At 39.0% G+C, this 21,435-nt stretch overlaps 1 protein-coding gene across 6 annotated transcripts in view; it reads left to right on the top strand.

Moving 5' to 3' along the window:
• The window catches only part of LOC143884791 (F-box/FBD/LRR-repeat protein At3g26920-like), a 31,659-nt gene that overhangs the window by 7,999 nt on the left and 2,225 nt on the right, over positions 1 to 21,435 (top strand). For 2 of the 6 annotated variants that reach the window (XM_077388579.1, XM_077388581.1), the window contains exon 2: positions 21,150 to 21,341. In XM_077388579.1, the coding sequence (XP_077244694.1) occupies positions 21,204 to 21,341 (138 nt within the window). In that variant the 5' untranslated portion in view covers positions 21,150 to 21,203. Of the gene's footprint in view, positions 1 to 567; positions 1,874 to 1,994; positions 2,065 to 7,324; positions 7,371 to 21,149; positions 21,342 to 21,435 lie in introns of those variants that run through there. The other 4 variants (XM_077388576.1, XM_077388577.1, XM_077388578.1 and 1 more) reach the window with 3 other exon arrangements.

A 21,435-nucleotide genomic window follows, 5' to 3' on the forward strand; every position in this document is an offset into this window, starting at 1 on the left:
ACTCCATTTTCTATGTTCCGGTGTCTCCGTGAAGAATCCTCCGTCCCCAAGTTTATCTCTCATAACCCAACTTGGTTGTCTGACTTGTAATCCATACCCAACTCAAAAACCTCTGAAATGGGCCCTTTTATTACCCTCCTCCTGTAGCTAACACCTACATGCAATGTTAGTTGCACTCCCCTAGTCTCCTTAATTCTCGATGAAGCCAGGTGGACACCACACTATAATCTCCCACTTGGCCACATTCGTCGAGTATATACCTTTTGTGTTTCATTTAATTCTCTACAATATAATTCAATGTCACACAAAAGTTTCTGTATGTAGTATTTATCCTGAATATTATTTTCCTTCACTCATATTTTGAAGTCTCATCAAACTCACATACTTGTTGAAAGTTTTTGCGGATTTCTTTGTCATAGTATCGACAATTATGTCACTGGTAGGTATATAACTTACATTTATTTATTCCATTTCTACCATATCCTTGATATAATTTTTTTATTCAACGCGTATGCTTTTTATGAAGCTTTTTTGACATTATATTATTCTGGTAATCATTTGATTAAGCTTTCGGACTTGAGTTTGGAGATCATCATCTTCTTGGGTGCGGCTGGCCACGCTGAATGGCCATGCAGACAAGCCGCATTTAGGAGCAGGGGCTGGTCCGGCGGGTCGAACGTGAATAGAAGCATGCGTCTACTGGATGGGCTGATCGCGGCGGGAGCTGGAGGCTGCACCGGAGGAGCTGTGGCTTTGAGCCGGGGTTGCATGGTGGTCCTTACGTCGTGCCTGTGGGTCTTACCTAGCCGGTCGTTGTGTCTCACGCTCAGTTAACCTTTCCAGGGGTTGGGTGACAACCTCCATCCGCCGATCGAGCTGGTCCATTCTCCGAGATAATGGGTTGGCATCACGGTGCCGGCTACTGGTTAAAGTTGCTCCTGGATTTGAGCATCGAGCATGGGGAGGGTTTTTTTTTAATGGCGTCTCAAGTGCTCCTTCTGGTTGCCATGGCTCTTAGATTCCTTATTTTTTATGAGGACAACGTCGGCCCACTGTGCATTGGACATCGGGTGGATCCAAGCACGATAAAAGGTATGCACGGGGTAATGGGTTTTGCATACCTGGGTCTATCTCCCATTTAGAGTGTGGGTTTCCCTTCTTATGGTCGGCGGTTTTGTGACTTAGGGGGTGTGATTGCTTGCCTTGGTGCTTATATTAGTGCTGCCGGTCCACCCAGTCATTTCAGCGGTGGTTTTGACCATCGACGAGACGTTGCTGTTGGAAGGGTTTTCACCCCTGGGCAGGATCGCTATGCGCAGTGGAACTAGAAATCGCATAGAATACAAATTTGTGTTCAATCTTGCCCGTTAACCCATGATCCTAAGGTCTAGATGATCTGATGGTGATAAAATCTAACTACTATATAGAAAGGCAAAATGATGGGTTATTTTCTTCCACCCTTTGCCTTTATTTCCGATTGTATCCCACAGCCCTAATTTCTAATCGTGTCCCACAACTTAGGGCATTTTTGTCATCTGCATTTGCAAGACACTTGGCCCAAAAGTCAACATATCCTTAACTTTTTTTAATACCCATAAAAAAAATATCCTTAACTTTTCTTCCATACTTTACCTCTAATGCCACCAATTCCCTTTTATAAATTCTCCGCGTTAGACAAACAGTCCCAGTGTTACAAAACATGTCTCCTCATTCCTCCTTTTGGCAAATACGTCTCCTTAACGTCTCTTCCTCTTCTCAAAGCGTTTGTAGATTGTTCTCCTTTGGCAATTACGCTTAGGGTGTGCCACGTGGCACCCCTCTGTATCAATGGAGAATTTCAAGTCACTATCTACGCGGGAATTCGAAAAATCAGGTAGATAGTTATCACAAAGCATAAATCAGGACTTTCTATCTCTCTCTCTCTCTCTCAATAGTGTTTCTACTTTCTGACCGTAAAATGGGATTCCGTCGTTCTTCCCTATCTGCTGTTTCAGACAGGTTGCAGAGGAGCTTCCATGGCCATGGCTAGTATTAGCACTCTCTCTCCACCTCCATTCTATGAAGGTAAGTGCTTTTCCAATTCATTTTTTATTTATTTTCATTTGAAGCTTTTTTCCTGTTTTATTTGCTTTAATTCGTTATTTTTAATCATTTGATGATATGATTTTCGGAGCTAGGTTAAGTTGAAACTGGAGTCCCCTCTGCTTTTGTAATTTTCTATATGAAGAAGCTTTTAAGGAGAAAGTTCTATTTGTTTTATTATTTTCGATATTTGTTTTTTTTCGATATGCTGTTTTCTTATATACCAAATAAGTCTATTCCGATTTTAAACGTTGATTTTAGGTTGACTCCTTCAAATCAACTGAATCTAAAAAAAAGTTTTTAAGCATTTGAAAAACAATTTTAATCATTTTAACCTCTTTGGGGAGCATTAGTACTTTCTTCTTCAACCCTTCTCAGCAGCGCTTTTGCGCTTTTCTTTTTTCCTGCTCGGAGAATGAAAAAAAAAAAAGAATAGCAGGGAGACTGGCGTTTGTCTTACCTGACCCGATCCATTCCTTTCTAAAAAACTCGACTTCCTAGCAGTTAGTTGATTTTCTGACGTGAAGCAGAATCACTAATGGCTATTCTATCCCACCCGACCTTCTTGCGATTTCGACCGCTCGCTGATTTTCTGAAGCGAAGGAGAGTCCTTCGAGCAATTGTGGTCCACCCATTTTGTTTGCTCTGTAATGGTTGAAAAAGAAAGCATGGCCCAACTATACAAGAGAAAAAGGCACGCCCCATGCTCGAACTACCTACAGGCGATAAAAATGTGCTTTTATTCCAATCTTTATAGGCTATTGATTTTCAAGCTACCATGTCTTTTATTTTTTAACCAGCTGTCAAAGGTTATTACAATTCCCAAAAAGCTCTTAGCAGCCAATTAAAAAGGAAAAGATAAGGTGAGTTTGTCTCATTATGAAAACATGGTAGCACTAATATCAGTGGCAAAGTCTATGATTTTTTTAATGTTCTCTATACTTCTCACAAGATCTGTTCTTTCTATTATACTTTTTTTTTCCACATAAATCTGTATTTTTTATTAATTTTGAATATTTTCATGGATTGAAACGGCCTCGAGGAATATCTGGATTTTAATTAAGGATTTTGCATTGATTTTTATACGTCTTTTATTCTGGAAGCGTGTTGAGAGGCATTTAGAGCAATGAGGTTGGAAGAAATTGAAAATAGGTTTTTTTATCCCAACTATTTCAGAAAAATATTGTCTTCTATTTGATGCTTTTAGTTACTCATTTTGTTTGGACAAAGTTGATCAGTTAAGTGCCAGACTTTTGAAAACTTATTTCAGGAAAATGCTGATAATATACTCATATAAAGTAACAGAGATATGTTGAAGACGAGTGCAAAAAAATGGAAAGAGTATAAATACTGGGAAAGTAAGAAACAAATATGAAGTTGTAATATATAGATATACGGTCTACCGTCTACTTATGAAGAGATTCAACTGTATGTAATATAATTGTTTGAAATGCTTTAACTTCTAACTCTATGCTGATTTAAAGCTGTTGAATCTCATTCAATCATGGATAGTGATTGGGGAGGCATCTCTTACATATGATTAGAAAGAGAAAACACTTGCACAGTAAGAAAATCTATTTCGACCCTTCAACCGTCTCTAAGGGTTCCTCTCTCTGCGCAGATTATTTCTCTTCACATTGCTCTGTTTCATGCCTTCTTTGAGAGCACCTGCCTTGTACCTGGTTCGGTTGTCTCGGATCTGGTATTTGATGTTTATGCCTTTGCTCGCCCATCTCTGGCATTCTAGCTCTACCAAATCCTGGGTTTTTGTGAAGAGACATTGGAAAAAGAAACTGAAAATTATTTGGGAGAAAAGGAAAGATTAAGAGTTTTCTTCTATTAATAAAGGTATAGTTAGTAGGGTTTGGCCTAAGGACATAGAAAGGTGGGTGTGTCAAAAATGAAAAAGGGAACCCAGAAAATGTTCATATTTCAATTTATTTTATTTTATTTGGGTCGATTTGATTACTGGTTTTATGAATAAGGATGCAGACTTAACATGGAATTGTAAAAGAGAATACGAATGAGGTAAATTTTTTACTGATATTGTAGGTTTAAATTAGGTATTTGATTTTATAATCTGGTAAATAGGAAAAGAGCTGGAAATTAGAAAAGAAAAAATTGAGAAAAAAGAGCTACAAAGATTTGATAAATAAGAAGAAAATAGATGTCTGTAATATAAAAATGGGCTTGAAGAAAGGACATTTGTAGTTGAGTTTTAAATGTAAGAGACAAAAAATAAGAGCAGCAATACAAAAAATCTTCAAAAAAAATGAAAAAGAAAAAGGAAAAATAGTGAAATATTTTTCTTCTCTGGGGAAGTTTTATCAATGGACTTGTGAAGGATATTTGATATCCAGCTCTGAAAAAAAGAAAAGCAAAAATCTATATAACTAATGAACAAAAACTTGAAAAATTTCCAAAAGAGGAGCATTTTTTTGGAATTTTTTTTTCTATCAATGGGTTTTAATGTGATAATCTTGATGGCTGGGTATGTGGAGTCATCCAACACTTGGATAACGGTTCGATCGGACGGCCAAGAAAGCCCACATGCAGCTCTAATGGAGAGCTGATAAACCTACATCAAACACACAGAAGCACAAAGAAAAACATACAAAGTTAGAAACCCACATTTTCTAGTAAAAAAAACAATGTAGTTTGCAAGGAACATAGAAAATACCTCTTTTTCATTGTACATGGGGATTTGAACGAGAACCATTGGATAGGCAGAATTTCCCATCTTTTTCATTGTACATGGGCTCCCATTTGTAACGTTTTTCGGGTTTTCGCCCAAATAGTTTTACAAGAACGATCACAATTCCCATATAAACTCTCTCGACAAACAGCATAATTGATATAATCAAGCACAAAACAATAATAGGCACTTTTGATTTGCTCCCAAATCAAGCCAATTTGCGACATTTTCTTCTATGTCGTTTCTTCATTTATACTGGTACAAATTTTAACAATCAAGTGCGTCAAAACGAGCCGTCTTTTTTCAATTTTGGATTGCCATGCCTTCATTCTTCAAGTTGTGGCTTCCCTCCCAGAGAGCCATTACCCAGGGGCGGAGGCACATATAGCATGAGGGGGGCCATGGCCCCCCAATGACTAGCAAAATCTCTCTTATGGTCCATGGAATGCACATGCATGCTTAGTTAGTTTAATGGCCAAGTAAAGGTGGTAAGATCTATAAAGGGTTGAATGGGTGGAATGGAAAAGGAAAGATGTCATAGCTTGAACTCCTTGAAAATATCATGCCAGAGAAAGCCTTGCCATTGTTAGGTGCTGAAGAACAATTTGAGCTGGGTCGACAGAAACCAAAGAGGCCGCCCCTTTCTAGATTCCTATTCCAGGGTCGAACTCCCCAGTCAGTATCGTCATGGAGGAAGGCACGCTACCCATGAACTTTCAGCGCCGGTCCATTGCCTCCGCAGAAGTATCTTGTCTTTGAAATTTGTTCTTTGTCGTGTGTATACCAACTCTCCTGTCAAAGTTGGTAAGTCAAGTCATGTCAGTATCAATTCTGAGTATGTTGTGTCTGTTGGTCTCTCATTGTGAGCCAGTATCGAGTCCTTTGTTGAATCTGATGTAGAGCCCATTGTGGCACGTCGAAAGTCATTGATGTACTTCAAACTTTCAATGCAATGAACATTTGATTCCAGTGTTGTCGATATTCTCGCGTATTCACTCTTGGATCTAATGTTAAACAAACTAAGACACCCTCCTCGGACGAGGACGCTGACGAAATTTCCCTCAAGATTTGGAAAACGGTCAAACGAGAGGAAGAGCGTCGAGCGTCGAGCGAAACCACTTGAAGACGAAATCGAAACCGTGGATAGTGGTATCAAAATCCAAAACTCGGAAAATACAGACCAACGACTCTCAATGACCAATGCAAGCCAGTGTAAATTAGTACCCCTCCCACCCACCAAGTGTAAAGTCCTGGCTCCGCCCCTGCCATTACCCATTTATGAATAACTCAATATTGTCCTACTTGTGAGTATATATTTACCATTAAACTTGGGCTTGTTGTCTTCAGAGAACCAAGGAGCATTAATGAATATTATTTGCGGTTACTCTTATGGGAAATTGATTGCACGTGCAACGCACATGCATTTTTACTAGTAAATTCAAAGTATAGAATTTATATCTTAGGTACTGCGTGAATTTGAATGATTATCTGCTCGATTTACTCCTCGGACGCCCACGATCGTTCTTAACGGCGTTGACCCGCAAATCAAACTGATGGATTCCTTTCAATTTCTTAAAGGGTCTGTTCAGTTGCCACAAAGAAACGGAAAAGAAATAACCCTCGTTTCCGTGGAAAGCGCCTAGATGTGGTATTATGTTGCCAAAGAAACGGAAAGTGCGTATCTTACGTGGAATCCCACTAATTTGTCGTGGAGTGTTATTTTCCCCGTCTCAAAATCCGTCTAATTCAGTCGGATTCGAAAACGATTCCTCGACTAACGCCAAAAGCTGGAGACGCAAGAGAAAAAAGACGAAGCCCTAGCCTCTCTTCTTCCCACCGACCTCGACGGTTTCCACCGGGGTGTTCTCTCCTCGTCGATCTCTCTCTCGGCGTGTCGTCTCTTCCAAGCACAGGTACGCCTTCTCCCTTTCTTCCTTTCCTCCTTTTTTTTCTATTTTTTCTGGTTCTTGGGGTGTTTGCTGAAATCTTGGGATTTTCTCTCCTGATCCGGAGATCTTGGATTCTAATTTTTTTCATTTTTACTATTGCTGATTCTCTTTCCATTCATCTGTTCCGAGATCTCACTCCAAAACCATAAAAGCTGCAATCTTTTTGCAAACACTCGGATGTAGACGATTTGGGTATTTTTTGGGGTATATGAAATGCGATTTTAAGATGCTTGAAGATCTCCAGAGCAATGCCTTTTGGGTTTGTAACATATAAATAAAAATGGAACAGATAAGATGCTTAAAGATTGCAGCTTCTAGAGCCAATGCCTTTTGGGTTTTTTTGATTTCCCCCTTCTTATGCATACGTTCGGTTTGGAGGTGTTATTTCATCTTGCTGTGTTTTCTTTTCATCTAGCTGTGTTTTCGTTTGATATGGTTTGTAATTGGTTTTAAATGAATGGTTTGTTGAGATCTTGGTGTAATCTTGGTGTGTGTAAGAAGGGGTCTGCCATGGAGATGTTGGAGTATTAAATGGGGTCTGGATTTTGGGGTATTAAATGGTTGGTATTAATCTGGTTTGCTTTCCTTTGTTTTGCAGGTGGTCACCCTCTCACTTGATTTTCATTTTCAAGAACTGTTCCATGGTACCATGGGTGTCTTTCTTGTCGGTTCCATTATATTACTTTTAAAATCTGCTTCTTAAGTTTTTTTTGAGTATTTATTTGTGTTAGTGGACTATTTGGTAGGGCTTAGGGGGCGTAACTTGCTTTATATGTGGTAAAGAACATATTCTGTGCTGTTTCTTTTCCTTTGCTGGCAACTGAATGCATTCCTGTTGTTTCTTTACTGTTTCTTTTCAGTTTCCTGGCAACTGAATGCGCATTCCTATTGCTTTCTTAGCAGTTTCTTTTCCTTTCCATTTCCTTCTGCCACGTCATTTCCTTTTCCTTTCCATTTCCTGCGCACAACTGAACAGACCCAAAGGGAAATAAAACAACTTTTGTTTTAATATAGGTATTGATCTATATTAGAACCTTAAAGGGAGAATTCAGAAATTCTATTGGAACCCTTTTTCATTTTCTAGAAACTAGAGACTAGAAGCAAGAAACACGAGGAGATGGTGGTGGACGATTTTTCTCATTAGGTAGGAGACTGAAGTTTCAAATTAGAGTACTGGAAAAAACGTTCCATGTGGTATTTAGATTGTGTAGTGTTTTAACTTTTCAAAATTCCTACAATTCCTCACATAATTCTTATACCTTTTTAAAACTAGTTTTTTTAAAAAAAGACTACATTGAGTCTTCTGGATGAATGTGTTGGACGAAAATCCCATATAGGGTGGGACGTTTTTTCTTAAAAAAACTCCTCCGTTTTATCAAATACAATTTGAGTCAAAATCAAATTCCTTCTTTATCTCCTCTCTTTATCTCTTACTTCCGTAGTGTTCCTCTAACTAATAATTATCCAAATTCAATTAAATTACGAACAAAACAAAATGGGAAGTGGACGAATTTGGGTGGGGGCCACGCCATTAAATAAACCCCCAAATTTTTTTGTCCTATTTGCTTTATTTTGTAATTTAAATAAAATTCATTATTTAATTTAACAATTAAATATTTATCGTACTATGGGGATAAAGCTCCATCCTAAATAGTTTGAAATTCCTAGACTATTCCTTTATATAACAATTAACTAAAGTAATATTCCGTACATGTCTTTGTGGTGTATATACCAAAAGACTGTATATGCCCTTGCATCCAATGGAACGAATCCAATCCGTCTGTGCAATCTAGTAAATGCGAGACCCTAATCCAAAAAGATGTAAACGGGTCATTCTAGTTTTGAGTGGGATCGTCGCAAGGATCCAATGGTCGATACTACAGAACCTAAAGATTGGTCCCACTGCGACCTCGCTCAGTAGTCAAACTACAATCGCATTGGATTAGTGACCTCCATCGAGATGTAACCCTGAAGTCTAAAGATGGTCGTCAGATCATCATACCCATAACCACATCTAAAGTGCAAGTCCCTTCTCCTATCTACATCTACTAAGCTAGGTCTTACGGGGTGGACATATACTACACCATGGGCCCACTCATGGTATACCTTTCCATTCAAGCAATTTAGAGCCCGCTAATGCATTTGCAAAACCATTTAAAAACATGCAAGTGTTTTAGAAAAATATTTGATAAACCATTTATCAAATCCGCCTGGCCAAGCTATTTTATAGGCCTACTGCTCTGATCGTAACTGTAGATGTCTTCCCCTATAATTTATAGGTGAAGAATTCCATGTCGGGTATCCCTATTGGCCTCGAAGGTTTGTTTTAAGATCCATTACTACCTGAATGGGATTCTAACTAAGAACCACTATATGATAGAGTAAAACCTTAAAACGAGCCACAAACCAATATGACCCCTCTGGTCAAAAGACATGCAAAGGGTCCTGTTTGGTAGGATAACCTTACTCTTGTCCACATGCTATTCTAATGTGATTCTGTTCAATGTGTGATCCAATCATATCACCCACTTTTCTTGCTTAGGGTCGACTACCCAGGTGAATGATATAGGCCACCTCACGACACATGCGTGTGTAGGCAAGACTGGTGCTGGTTGTGTTCAGGAAGAGATGTTTAGTCTTGACCCCAACCAAGAACCTTTAGGGGCCCGTTTAGATACGCGGATTTTGGAATCCAAGTTTCTAGTATGAAAACAGTGTAAAAGAGGGTTCACAATCAAGCTGGTGCATGCTGTCCTAGCAGCGTTTCTTGGATTTTAAGGAAGAAAACCAGGTTGTAGGAATCTCAGGATGGGGGAGAGGCTTCTAAAACCTGTTTTTCTTACTTAAAATCCGAGAAACACTGTCAAGACAGCATACAACAGCTTGATCATGAACCCTCTTTTACACTCTTTTCAAACGAAAAACCTGGATTCTAAAATCCACACATCCAAACCCTTAAGGTCTGCAAAGAATATCTCCCTGCTCCCTAGGATCTGTGAATCCTTGAACATGGTATTCCTACTTCACTACCTACGGACGAATATGTGTCTGGAAATGAGCACATCACACACATTCAAATATATAATACCCCAATAATTGTCATGAAATTCAACATTTATTGATACTTATATCTTAAGATATACAAAATGTACTGGCTTTTAGGGCGCTAACTCTAACAGTTGCATCGTGGTGTCATACTGAGTACTAATATTGTTCCATCCTAGGAGTTCTATGGTCATATCTTGTTGGCAGGCGAAAGGGAGGCTTTAAGTGACTAAGGGGTGTGCCCCATCTAGGATCCAATAGGAAATAATAGTGGGTTGTGTGGGTTAGTGAAAGGGAAAATAAAGGGGATCCTCGGGTTGTCGACAACTCTCACATTGAGGATAAATATGTGCTGAAAATAGGAACGCATCCTAATAAAAATATAGCTAAAAAATAAAAATAAAGCTGAACTAATCAAGTCTCTCGAATAAATCCAAATCACTAATCAAGTGGGTTGGATCGCATCAATTTAGAATAGTCACCTGTAAAAGTTATGAATATTCAAAGTTATGAAATATTGTGTGTCTGTGGGTCTTGACAGATAATGGCGCCACTTATATCAGACTTTAATTACCTTGATCTATTTCGTTGTCCTTTCTTCCACTAGGAAAGGCTTCCTGGCCATTTTTCCGTCTATACAATGCTCAAATGCTTCATAATTTAAATTTAGGAATCACTCCCATTCAGATTATTTCATCTTTTTTGTTATCATGCCATTCATTTTTTTGAATGGTGATTATATTAATAAAAGGGCCGAAGCCCATAAAAAGAACATAAGAAAAATAGATACAACATTAGAATAGAGTAATCAAGGAGGGAGAAAGTCGAACAATTGAATGCTATCCCTAATGACTCCATCCTTGGCTAATTTGTCTGCCACACCATTAGCAGATCTTCTTACATGGTATGCCATAGCACTATACTCGCCAATGATATCTTGAATCTCATCAAACCATCTAGCAAATCTCCAAGGAAAGGAATGCATTCTATTGAACCAGCTGATCACGTTCTTAGAGTTCCCTTCAATTTCTACTTTGGAAAGATCCATGGATGCTAGTAACTTGATACCATGATGAATAGCACGCACCTCAGCCTCGTTGGAATCTGCCACACCAATAGGTCTTGAGAAAGCCCATATGACATGACCATGATCATCTCTTAGAACACCTCCGACTCCTGATGGTCCTGGGTTCCCCATACTTGAACCGTCAAAGTTAAATTTTAAAGATCCCTGAGTAGGAGGTTCCCAAACGGGCCAAACACGATCCCCTTAGTGGCTTCCTTAGCTCTAGTACCTTAGAAGCAGGAACCTTCTCTCGGGGTGCCGCTCCCACCTCAGAACCTCGATTCGGCGCTCCTTAGGAAGGAGCTTCCAGGGAGCGCGACCTGAGAGAGACGGGAACCGCTCTAATGACACCCCAGCCTACTTCTATTACTCTACAAGTCCCACCATCACCAACTTCCTTACATCAAACTCTAACTCTTCAAAGTACTTCATTGGAGCAAGCACAAAGGCTTGTGCATCTTCAGAATGCACGATGAACGAGTACACACAAATGAAGATGGTTAGAAATTAGCTTTTAGATGTATTTACATTTTGAAAGAAACATATGAAAATGGTTAGAAAATATTTTTTTTTTATGTACTTGAATTTTTAAAGATATATTAAGAAAATATTACATACACGCTCCCATGGCGCTCCCAAACTTAGACTCTTCTAGACCCCACGCTTCCCCGCCCCCGCTCCCGCCTCCGCCCCCGCTCCCGCACCCACTTCGTGCTTCTAAGTCTAGTACAGATTACTTTCCAACCATACCAAAGGTCATATGCCGAAACAAAAGAGAAGCTGGGGATAATTCTATCCCAAGAGATAATGAGTGGAATGACTTTATTAAATATAAATGTCGTTCTTCTTCTGACACTTTTGAAGACTCATGCGTTCCTTTCTTTCATAGGACCCAAATAGTGGCGTGAAAAGACACCTGCCAAAGAATTTTACCTTTACCTTTCCAAGGAGCCTTCCCCCAGTTGTCAAACAGCTCCTCCAGCTTAGCAGGAAGAACCCATGCTACCCCAAACCTGGATAACAATCTGTTCCATAATTCTCTAGCAACCCTACAATGCAATAGTAAATGGTCAACCGATCCCCCCCCCTCCCTCTCTCTCTCTCTCTCTCTCTCTCTCTCTCTCGTCAATGCTCAAAGGACAGTGGCCGACTATCATTTTGCTTTCTAAGGAAGTCAACAGTTTGGATTCTATGTTGGATGGCCGCCCATGCAAGTGCTAGAACCCTTGTATCATGCCATTCATAAACATCAATCAGGCAAGACTATTCGCTACTAAGTGAGACCCCAACCATGGTCCATACAGAGGAGACTAATCAAGATATTTGCTACTTGCATTTTCTTAGGATTCTCAGTTCCTGTTGCAGCCAGATCCTTAGCCATCACTGCCACCTTATTCACATTATTAATCATGTTGCCCCCTCCTTCTTAGTACAAGTGATATACCTATGAAGGAGCAACAATATATTTGTTTGTGATGTGGTATCATATTTTCTTTTGAGGGTTTCCAGCATGATCTTAATTCTCTTAGTGTTCGAAGACCCTCATAAGTTCATCATCCATATACATAAATAATACACTCGATCTCTTCATCTTTGATCCACTTTGAATATTTCGTTGTCTGCAGTCGTCACATTTTCCTGTAAATGAGCCTTTTCGCCATTCGTTACGTAGTCATTGCCCTCATTATAATGAGAAGATAGTTTGTCTTCCGATACCACGTGTTATAATTCTTGCCGTTAATATGCTTGGTTTTCGTCAATTTGGAGGATATGAGCCTACTTGTCATGCATGGAGGAAAATTTAAGCAACATAATAATGTTTGTTTAACTATTGTGCACTATCTTATTTCACATGCATGCAACCGTTTTGTTATTTTATTACAGTAATGTCTGCGTCGAAATTTCGAGTCCATCGATTCTGACCACATCAGAAACAAAGTATGCATGAGCAAAAAGGACAAAAACAGTGAACTGGACACATGGAATTTCTCAATTCCTAACTTCTAGAATTCAACCATTCTGTAATAGTCTCTGATCCTTTTTTTTTTGAAAGACACACACACACACACACACACATATATATATATATATATATATATATATATATATAGAGGAAATGGTTTGTGTGCAGCTGCACATATAGCTTATCTGTGCATGGCTGCCACAAACCATGGGGGGCCCACATTTTTGGAGGGATCTAAAGCATTCATTTGGAAGGCCCTTCCATGGATAGGGTGTGTACCAAAAATCAGCCCTATAGGATCATCCTAACCCAATCAAAGTTGGAGGGGAAAATGGACAGACACTGTTTCTGCCCATTTTTTCCCTCCACAAATGGCAAGGTTAGGATGATCCTATAGGGCTGATTGTTGGTACACACCCTATCCATGGAAGGGCCTTCCAAATGAATGCTTTGGATCCTCCAAAAAATGTAGGCCACATGTGTTTTGAGCATGTGCTTAGATAAGCTTATCTAAGCACGTGCTTAGAAACACTTTCCTCTCTCTCTCTCTCTCTCTCTCTCTCTCTATATATATATATATATATATATATATATGGGGAAATGTTTTCTGCGCGATACCTCAGATAAGTTATCTGAGCAAGAGCTCAAAAAATCATGTGGGCCCACATTGTTTGGGTGATATAGGCCCTCACATAGATAGGGTGTGCCCAAAAAATCAGCTCCATACGATCATCCTAACCCTTCGATTTTTGGAGGTTAAAAATGGACAGATTTGTGGAGGTTTATACCCATCCACTTTAACCTCCACAAATCGAAGGGTTAGGATAATCCTGTGGATCAGATTTTTTGTGCACGCTCTATCTATCTTTGGACTATCCAAATGAATGCTTTGGATCATCCAAACAATGTAGGCCCACATGATTTTTTGAGCTCTTGCTCGGATAACTTATTTGAGGTATCGCTTAGAAAACATTTCCCCTATATATATGTAGAGAGAGAGAGAGAGAGAGAGAGAGAGAGAGAGAGAGAGAGAGAGAGAGAGAGAGAGAGGAGAGCCTGCGCTTGAGCGCAGATACGTTATATGCGCTAAAGTTTTTAAAACCTTTCTCACTGGCTACAAACAAGTGGGTCCCGTTGCAACACGCTGAAAAGATAATTAAAAAAAGCCCAAAACCCAGATAGCGTTGTGTGATAGAAAAACAGAGCGATAAAAACCCTAGGCACGATCTTCGTGTTCTCTGCAAAGCCCCCACACCATCTTCTTCTCTCTCTCTAACATTCTCCCTAATCATTTTCTCCACCCAGGAACAGAGATTAGAGAAAGAGATGGAAGACCAAAATCTGGTGGAGAAGAAGATGATAAAATGGAATTAAAAATGAAATTGAGATGGAGAACGGAGAGGGAGAAATCAGATCTAGCATCTCTCTATACTAAACCCACAAAACTACAACATATTGATCAAGAAAAGAGTTGATAGAATACCGGATCAATCTAATTTCACCCTCAAATTCAGATCCTCATTCAAATCTAATTCCATCCATTTCAATCATGCATAAAGGACAAATAAACAGGAGATATACAAACAGGGAATGCATATATGTCAAGCAGAGAAGCTAGAAGCCTGAATAAGTCAAATATCTTCAAATTTCTTTTACTGGGTGGGTACTGCGTAGTAGATGTAGTCTGCAATTGGTCAGAAACAGATGGGACACTGAATCCATTCTTATTGCAGTCTCCACATCTTTCATCAAGTTTTTCAGTTCTTCACTCGAAAACTTTCATGACCAAATCCCATCATAAGTGACAGAGAAAAAAAATGGGAGAATAATCAAGCAATTCGTGGCGATCCACATATATCACTCCTTCGAAACAACATAACACAGAACTGAAACCCTGACAAACAAATCCACATCCAATTGAACAAGGAGTCGATAGGAAAGGAAAGTGTGAATCAATCAACCCAATTTCATTGAACTCGAACTGATACAATCGTACATAAAAGTGAAAAATGTGGAAGAAAATGCCAAACAAGAAAGCCAGAAGCAAAATTCCCAAACCAAAAACGACCTTCGCGCTGAGGATTTTGCGAAGAAGACGAAGTTCGTGCCTAGGGTTTTTAGCGCAGTGTGTTTTTCTATCGTATAGAGCTATCTGGGTTTTGGGCTCTTTTTATTCTCGTTCCTATCGGATAGAGCTATCTGAGTTGCATCGGGACCCACTTGTTTGTAGCGAATGAGAAAGGTTTTAAAAACTCTAGCGCATATAACTTTTCTGCACTCAAGTGCATGAATGCTTTCCTCATATATATTCATACTACGAAAATTACATTGGGGACACGTAGTCCCACCTGGTTCATCTACACCCACATCCATCCACCATCATAACCCTCCACAGAAACAAACCATAATACTTACAGTCCCCCATATAAACATCTTGACCATTTTCATAAGCTCAAAGAGCATATAGAATCCACCGAGAGAAAGTACTTATCCACCTTTTGTCCAAACCACCACTAGTCAATTGGACACTTCATCCAGAAGCACGAAATGGCATTTCTTTCTCAAAACTTTTCAGATCAGGCCTTTTGGAATTGATTTTGTTCTTTTAGCAATTCTGTTTCTCTACTATACTCGATTAATTCACATTTTGAAAAATAATTTTATTCTTACTTATACAACAATATATTCCTGTTTTGAAAAATAGTATATACCAAATATGAAAACGATATATTCCTATTATAATTTGGTTTTATCAAATTAGAATCAAGTCATCCCCGTTTTGAAGTATTGTTATTATAACTTGGTTTTACGGAGTTAACTTGATTCATTGACACATTAAACTTGCCGGACCTGGCAATTTGATTTAGTCAACTTGGCTAGATCCCGGTGGCTCACTAGATCACCGGCTAGAACTAGAACTCGGGTTACAGCAAAACCCAACTTCAGCGGTTTTCGTTCTTCCTAGGTGGGCCACTCCACGCCACTTCTTATCAGAAAGTGTTGGATTGTGGAGCGGGAGGAGATCATCCGATGTGGAGGACTGACTTTGACAAATTGGAGAAAATGATAAAAAATAGGCGTAAAATTGGTTCAGAACCAGGTCTTTGCGGCTGATTTTTGCCAATGGTAAGTGAAGTATCTTACTTAGATATGCATATGTGGATTCATATGGCTAGTACGATAACCAGACAGTCATTTTTCTTGTGATGAAACGTTGAGAATTGGCGCAGAAGTGTCTAATCTTCGCGGGACGGTGAATAGTCCCACAAAGACTATTTTTCTAATGATTTCGACTGTTTCTTCCAATTATTTCGAGCCGCAAACTGTGGTTTAATGGAAACTCGTGCAGATGCTGGGACAATTGTTTCCTGACAATCGTCCAAAAACACATTTGCCGCCTCAAAACGGACCGGACACTATGCTCTAATACCAATGATTGTTTTGGATGATACAAACGGAAGCTAGGCTTCGCTCAGCCGTTACAAGTTGATGCTATTTTTTAGATGCCTTAGATGTCATCTCTCCTTGCTTTTTTGTACTTGTTGTTTGAGTTGGAATCCATACCCAACTCAAGCACATCCAAAATCGCCCTTTCTGTTGCGCCGCTTCCGCCACTAACTCCTATACAAGATGTTTGTTGCAATCCCCCTTAATATTTGGTGAGGCTATATGGCCACCACGCCAGCAATATATTGTTTATCGTGCTCTTAATGATGATGATTTTATTTGCCATGCCATTTAAGTTTAGCTATTGCTTTGCATAATGGGAGGGCTGCTTTGACACTTCATTTTTATTAAGTTAATATAGCATGTTAAATGTTGCTGGTTCTGCTTTTTCTGTGTATGTATATCTGAGTATCTATCTATCTACCAACGTATCTCTCTCTCTCTCTCTCTCTCTATATATATATATATATATATATATATATATATATATATATACTAGTAAAAAACCCCGTGCGATGCACGGGCCGACAAAGAACTGTACGGACCACATCGTAGGTTGATCCAAACCGTCTATGTGATGGAACACAACATAAATAGGTTGTGCCCCAAAAATCATTTCCATAGGCTGAGCCTAGCCCTCCAATCTATAGAGGTTTCCATAATATGTTGTTCCTCTTAAATCGGATGGTTAACATCACCCTATAGATTTTTTATTAAAAAAGCATAAAGGAGGGGGGTAAGATTGAAATTATGTGGCTTTAATGGGTGCCTTTGTTAAAAAGTATAAAGAAGGGGGAAGGATTGAAAATATGTGGGTTGAATGGGTGCCTTTGTTAAAAAAAGTCAAAAAAAGTGATGTGTAATTCTCAAAAAATTGAGAAAATTTTCAAATAATTCAAATCATTCTCTCATTTTCTCTTCTGCTATATAGAAGCAGATATGTGTGTGTGTGTGTACAAGGTTCTGAAAATCAGAATCAAATCGTATATCGTAACAGGGTTAGGGTTCGAATCGTAAATCAGATCCTAAATCGGAAGGTTTTTTCAAATTTATATATAAAAATGAGAAAACTATTAAAAATATATAAAAAGGTAAAAAATAAGAATAAAATGAGTAATTATCTATTTTCTATTTGGAACTATTAAATTAAATATAAAATTCTATTATTAGTAAGAGAAAACATTTCCTACACACTTGTGTAGGTAAGTTACCTACACACTAGCTTAAAATACAATGGGGGCTCACATTGTTTGGGTGATCCAAACCATTCATTTGAATGGTCCTCACATAGATAGGGTGTCCACAAAAAATCAGATCCATAGGATCATCCCAACCCTACGATTTGTGGAGGCAAAAAATGGACTAATTTATGAAGGTTTATACACGTCCATTTTACCTCCACAAATCGTAGGGTTGGGATGATCCTATGGATCTGATTTTTTGTGGACACCCTATCTCTATGAGGACCATTCAAATGAATGGTTTGGATCACGCAAACAATGTGGGCCCCCACTGTATTTTAAGCTAGTGTGTAGGTAACTTACCTACACAAGTGTGTAGGAAATGTTTTCTCTATTAGTAATCATAGGCACAAACCATATTCTTCGCACAATAAATTACTAAACAAAGCACAAACTATATTCATCATATAATAAATCATTATATAATTTATCACAACATTAAACAAAGCACATATTCAAATCTGTAATAATCATCACACAAAGAAATGTTAGCAATAAACAAAGTATTTTGAAATGATTTTCATTTTGAAATCACAATCAGTTCTCAAAATCCAAAACAGACATAATCGTAAAAACCGCACTATTCAAAGTCGAATTGTACTTGAATCGTAAGATTTTTATGAAAAAAAGATTCTTCGTCCGATTTGAATCGTAAATCGTAGGATTTTAACAATATATATATATATATATATATATATATATATATAGAGAGAGAGAGAGAGAGAGAGAGAGAGAGAGAGAGATCTTTTGTTTGCTTGATGTTATAATACATGCACTTATGCTTAGGCTTGCTGTCTCACAAACCATATATCCAATATATATATGAGGAAATGGTTTGTGTACAGCAGCACAGTTATTTGTGCATGGCTCACAAACCATAGGGGGGGCCACATTTTTGGGAGGGGATCCAAAGCATTCATTTGGAAGGTCCTTCCATGGATAGGGTGTGTACCAAAAATCAGCCCCATAGGATCATCCTAACCCAATCAAAGGTGGAGGGGAAAATGGACAGATACTGTTTCTGCCCATTTTTTCCCTCCACAAATGGCAGGGTTAGGATGATCCTATAGGGCTGATTTTTGTTACACACCCTATCCATGGAAGGGCCTTCCAAATGAATGCTTTGGATCCCCCAAAAAATGTGCCCCTCCCATGGTTTGTGAGCCATGCACAGATAAGCTTATCTGTGCAGCTGCACACAAACCATTTCCTTTCTCTCTCTCTCTCTCTATATATATATATATATATATATATATATATATAGAGAGAGAGAGAGAGAGAGAGAGAGAGAGAGAGAGAGAGAGAGAGAGAGAGAAAACGGTTCCTACACATGTGTAGATAAGTTATCTACACACTAGCTTAAAATACAGTGGGGGCCACATTATTTGGGTGATCAAAACCATTCATTTTTAAGGCCCTCACATAGATAGGGTGTCCACAAAAAATCAGATCCATAGGATCATCCTAACCATTCGAACTGTGGAGGCAAAAATTGGATTAATTTGTGAAGGTTTAAAGACATCCATTTTACCTCCACAAATTGTAGGGTTGGGATGATCCTATGGATCTGATTTTTTGTAGACACCCTATCTATGTGAGGGCCTTTAAAATGGATGGCTTGGATCACCCAAACAATGTGGGCCCCCAATGTATTTTAAGCTAGTGTGTAGAGAACTCTCTACACATATGTGTAGGAACCGTTTTCTCACATATATATATAAAGTGTAGCTACTCGATCAAGTCGCTAACTTAGCTACTCCGTCGGCTTAAAATACAGTGGGCCCACATTGTTTGGGTGATCCAAACCATTCATTTGATAGGCCCTCACATAGATAGGGTGTGCCCAAAAAATCAGCTCCATTGGATCATCCCAACCCTTCGAATTGTGGAGGAAAAGATTGTAATGACCCTTTTCTTCAACCTCTATAAAGAACATTAAACACTCAAGAAAAAGACTGCATTGCATTCATATAGCACTAATGGCAGCACTCCATTTAATATACCATATGCAAAAACACAATATAAAGATAGGTGGAAGATGGGCAATCTGAAGTTAATCTCTTCATGTATCAATTCAGTCACATACAAAAGATTGGGGGGATTACATGGAGGGATGTTGTGGAGAATATGTAGGGAAGGAGAAGAGTAGATGGGGAAGGATAGATGGTTGCCACATCCAAGGGCGCACTGCTCATGGAGGGGGTGTTCTCTTGAATGATTGTGGAAGATGGGCGATCTCCAAGTGCACACTGCTGCGAGGAGGATGGGGGATGGAGGATAGATGGGGTGCTCACTGCACCTTCACCATGTAGGAGATGCACTATCTCACTACCACGGCTGATCGGCTACACTAGCCAACTTCACTTCGAGACAAGGAGATAATAAGCAAGCATAAACCCTTTCCTTACCTATCCAACCTACTTATAACCAATACAAAACAAGGTGCCCATATCAAATCAATGCCTAAGCAAAAATGTCAAAGAGAGTGGCTTTTGCCCAATGCACACAGAAGGGGTGCCCCTATCATTTCACTACCACTCTAAAACACTCCAAAGTGTCATATCATATCCTCTTTGAATGCTATATGGCCCTTGGCGCCATGCCCTATAGAGTGACTCCTACTCCATTTGCCTCATAAGTAGGCCACCTCCGCATGATCCGGCCCCATGAATGATGTTCAATCACACAAAAATCTGTCCCATATGGCCCATCCATTCGATCCGCCAACACTAGATCAATGTTTCTAAAAGGGAACATTACAAAGATGGACAGATTTGTGAAGGTTTATACACATCCATTTTTCCTTCACAAATCGTAGGGTTGGGATGATCCCATGGAGCTGATTTTTTGGGCACACCCTATCTATGTGAGGGCCCATCAAATGAATGGTTTGTATCACCTAAACAATGTGGGCCCCCACTGTATTTTAAGCCGACAGAGTAGCTAAGTTAGCGCTACTCGATCGTGTAGCTACACTTTTCTCATAATATATATATATATATATATATATATATATATATATATATATATATATATATATATATGAGTTAAGTGAAGCTACACATACGTGTAGCTAACTTAGCTACACCAACGGCTTAAAATACAGTGGGCCCACATTGTTTGGGTGATCCAAACCATTCATTTGATAGACCCTCACATTGATAGGGTGTGCCCAAAAAATCAGCTCCATAGGATCATCCCCACCCTTCAAACTGTGGAGGCAAAAATGGACAGATTTGTGAAGGTTTTTACGCGTCCATTTTTGCCTCCACAAATCGTAGGGTTGGGATGATCCTATAGAGCTGATTTTTTGGGCACACCCTATCTATATGAGGGCCCATCAAATGAATGGTTTGCATCACCCAAACAATGTGGGGCCCACTGTATTTTAAGCCGTTGGTGTAGCTAAGTTAGCTACACGTATGTGTAGCTACACTTTTCTCTCTCTCTCTCTCTCTCTCTCTCTATATATATATATATATATATAGAGAGAGAGAGAGAGAGAGAGAGAGAGAGAGAGAGAGAGAGAGAGAGAGAGAAATCTTCTGTTTGCTTGATGTTATAATACACACACTTATGCTTAGGCTTGCTGTCACTGTGTGAGAATTTGTTTTTTATTAATATGGCATACTAAAACACTCTGATTCTTACCGTCTTTTAGTGCGGTCTTACTTGCTTGTTGCAGCTTTTCGTATTGAATTCCAATCGATATTAAATGGGCAAACGAAAGGGATCGGTCTCCAGAAATGCAATTATTGAGATTAATGACGAAACTAGGGATTCTCCCCGCCAAATTGCACTTGGAGTAAAGCACAAGAGACAGAGAGCTCTCCCAAAAATTGCAAATTTTGGGGTAAGCAAGTTTTAGATGTAGTGACTGTAGAATTTTGAGGTCATAAAAGTTGATTAATTTTCTGTGTTGGGTTTCTACAGATATGTTGGTTCTT

The sequence above is a fragment of the Tasmannia lanceolata genome, unplaced genomic scaffold (genome assembly GCF_043159265.1).
Source record: "Tasmannia lanceolata isolate RefF3 unplaced genomic scaffold, GAP_Taslan_0.1 ptg000008l, whole genome shotgun sequence".
NCBI classification, from domain to species: domain Eukaryota; kingdom Viridiplantae; phylum Streptophyta; class Magnoliopsida; order Canellales; family Winteraceae; genus Tasmannia; species Tasmannia lanceolata.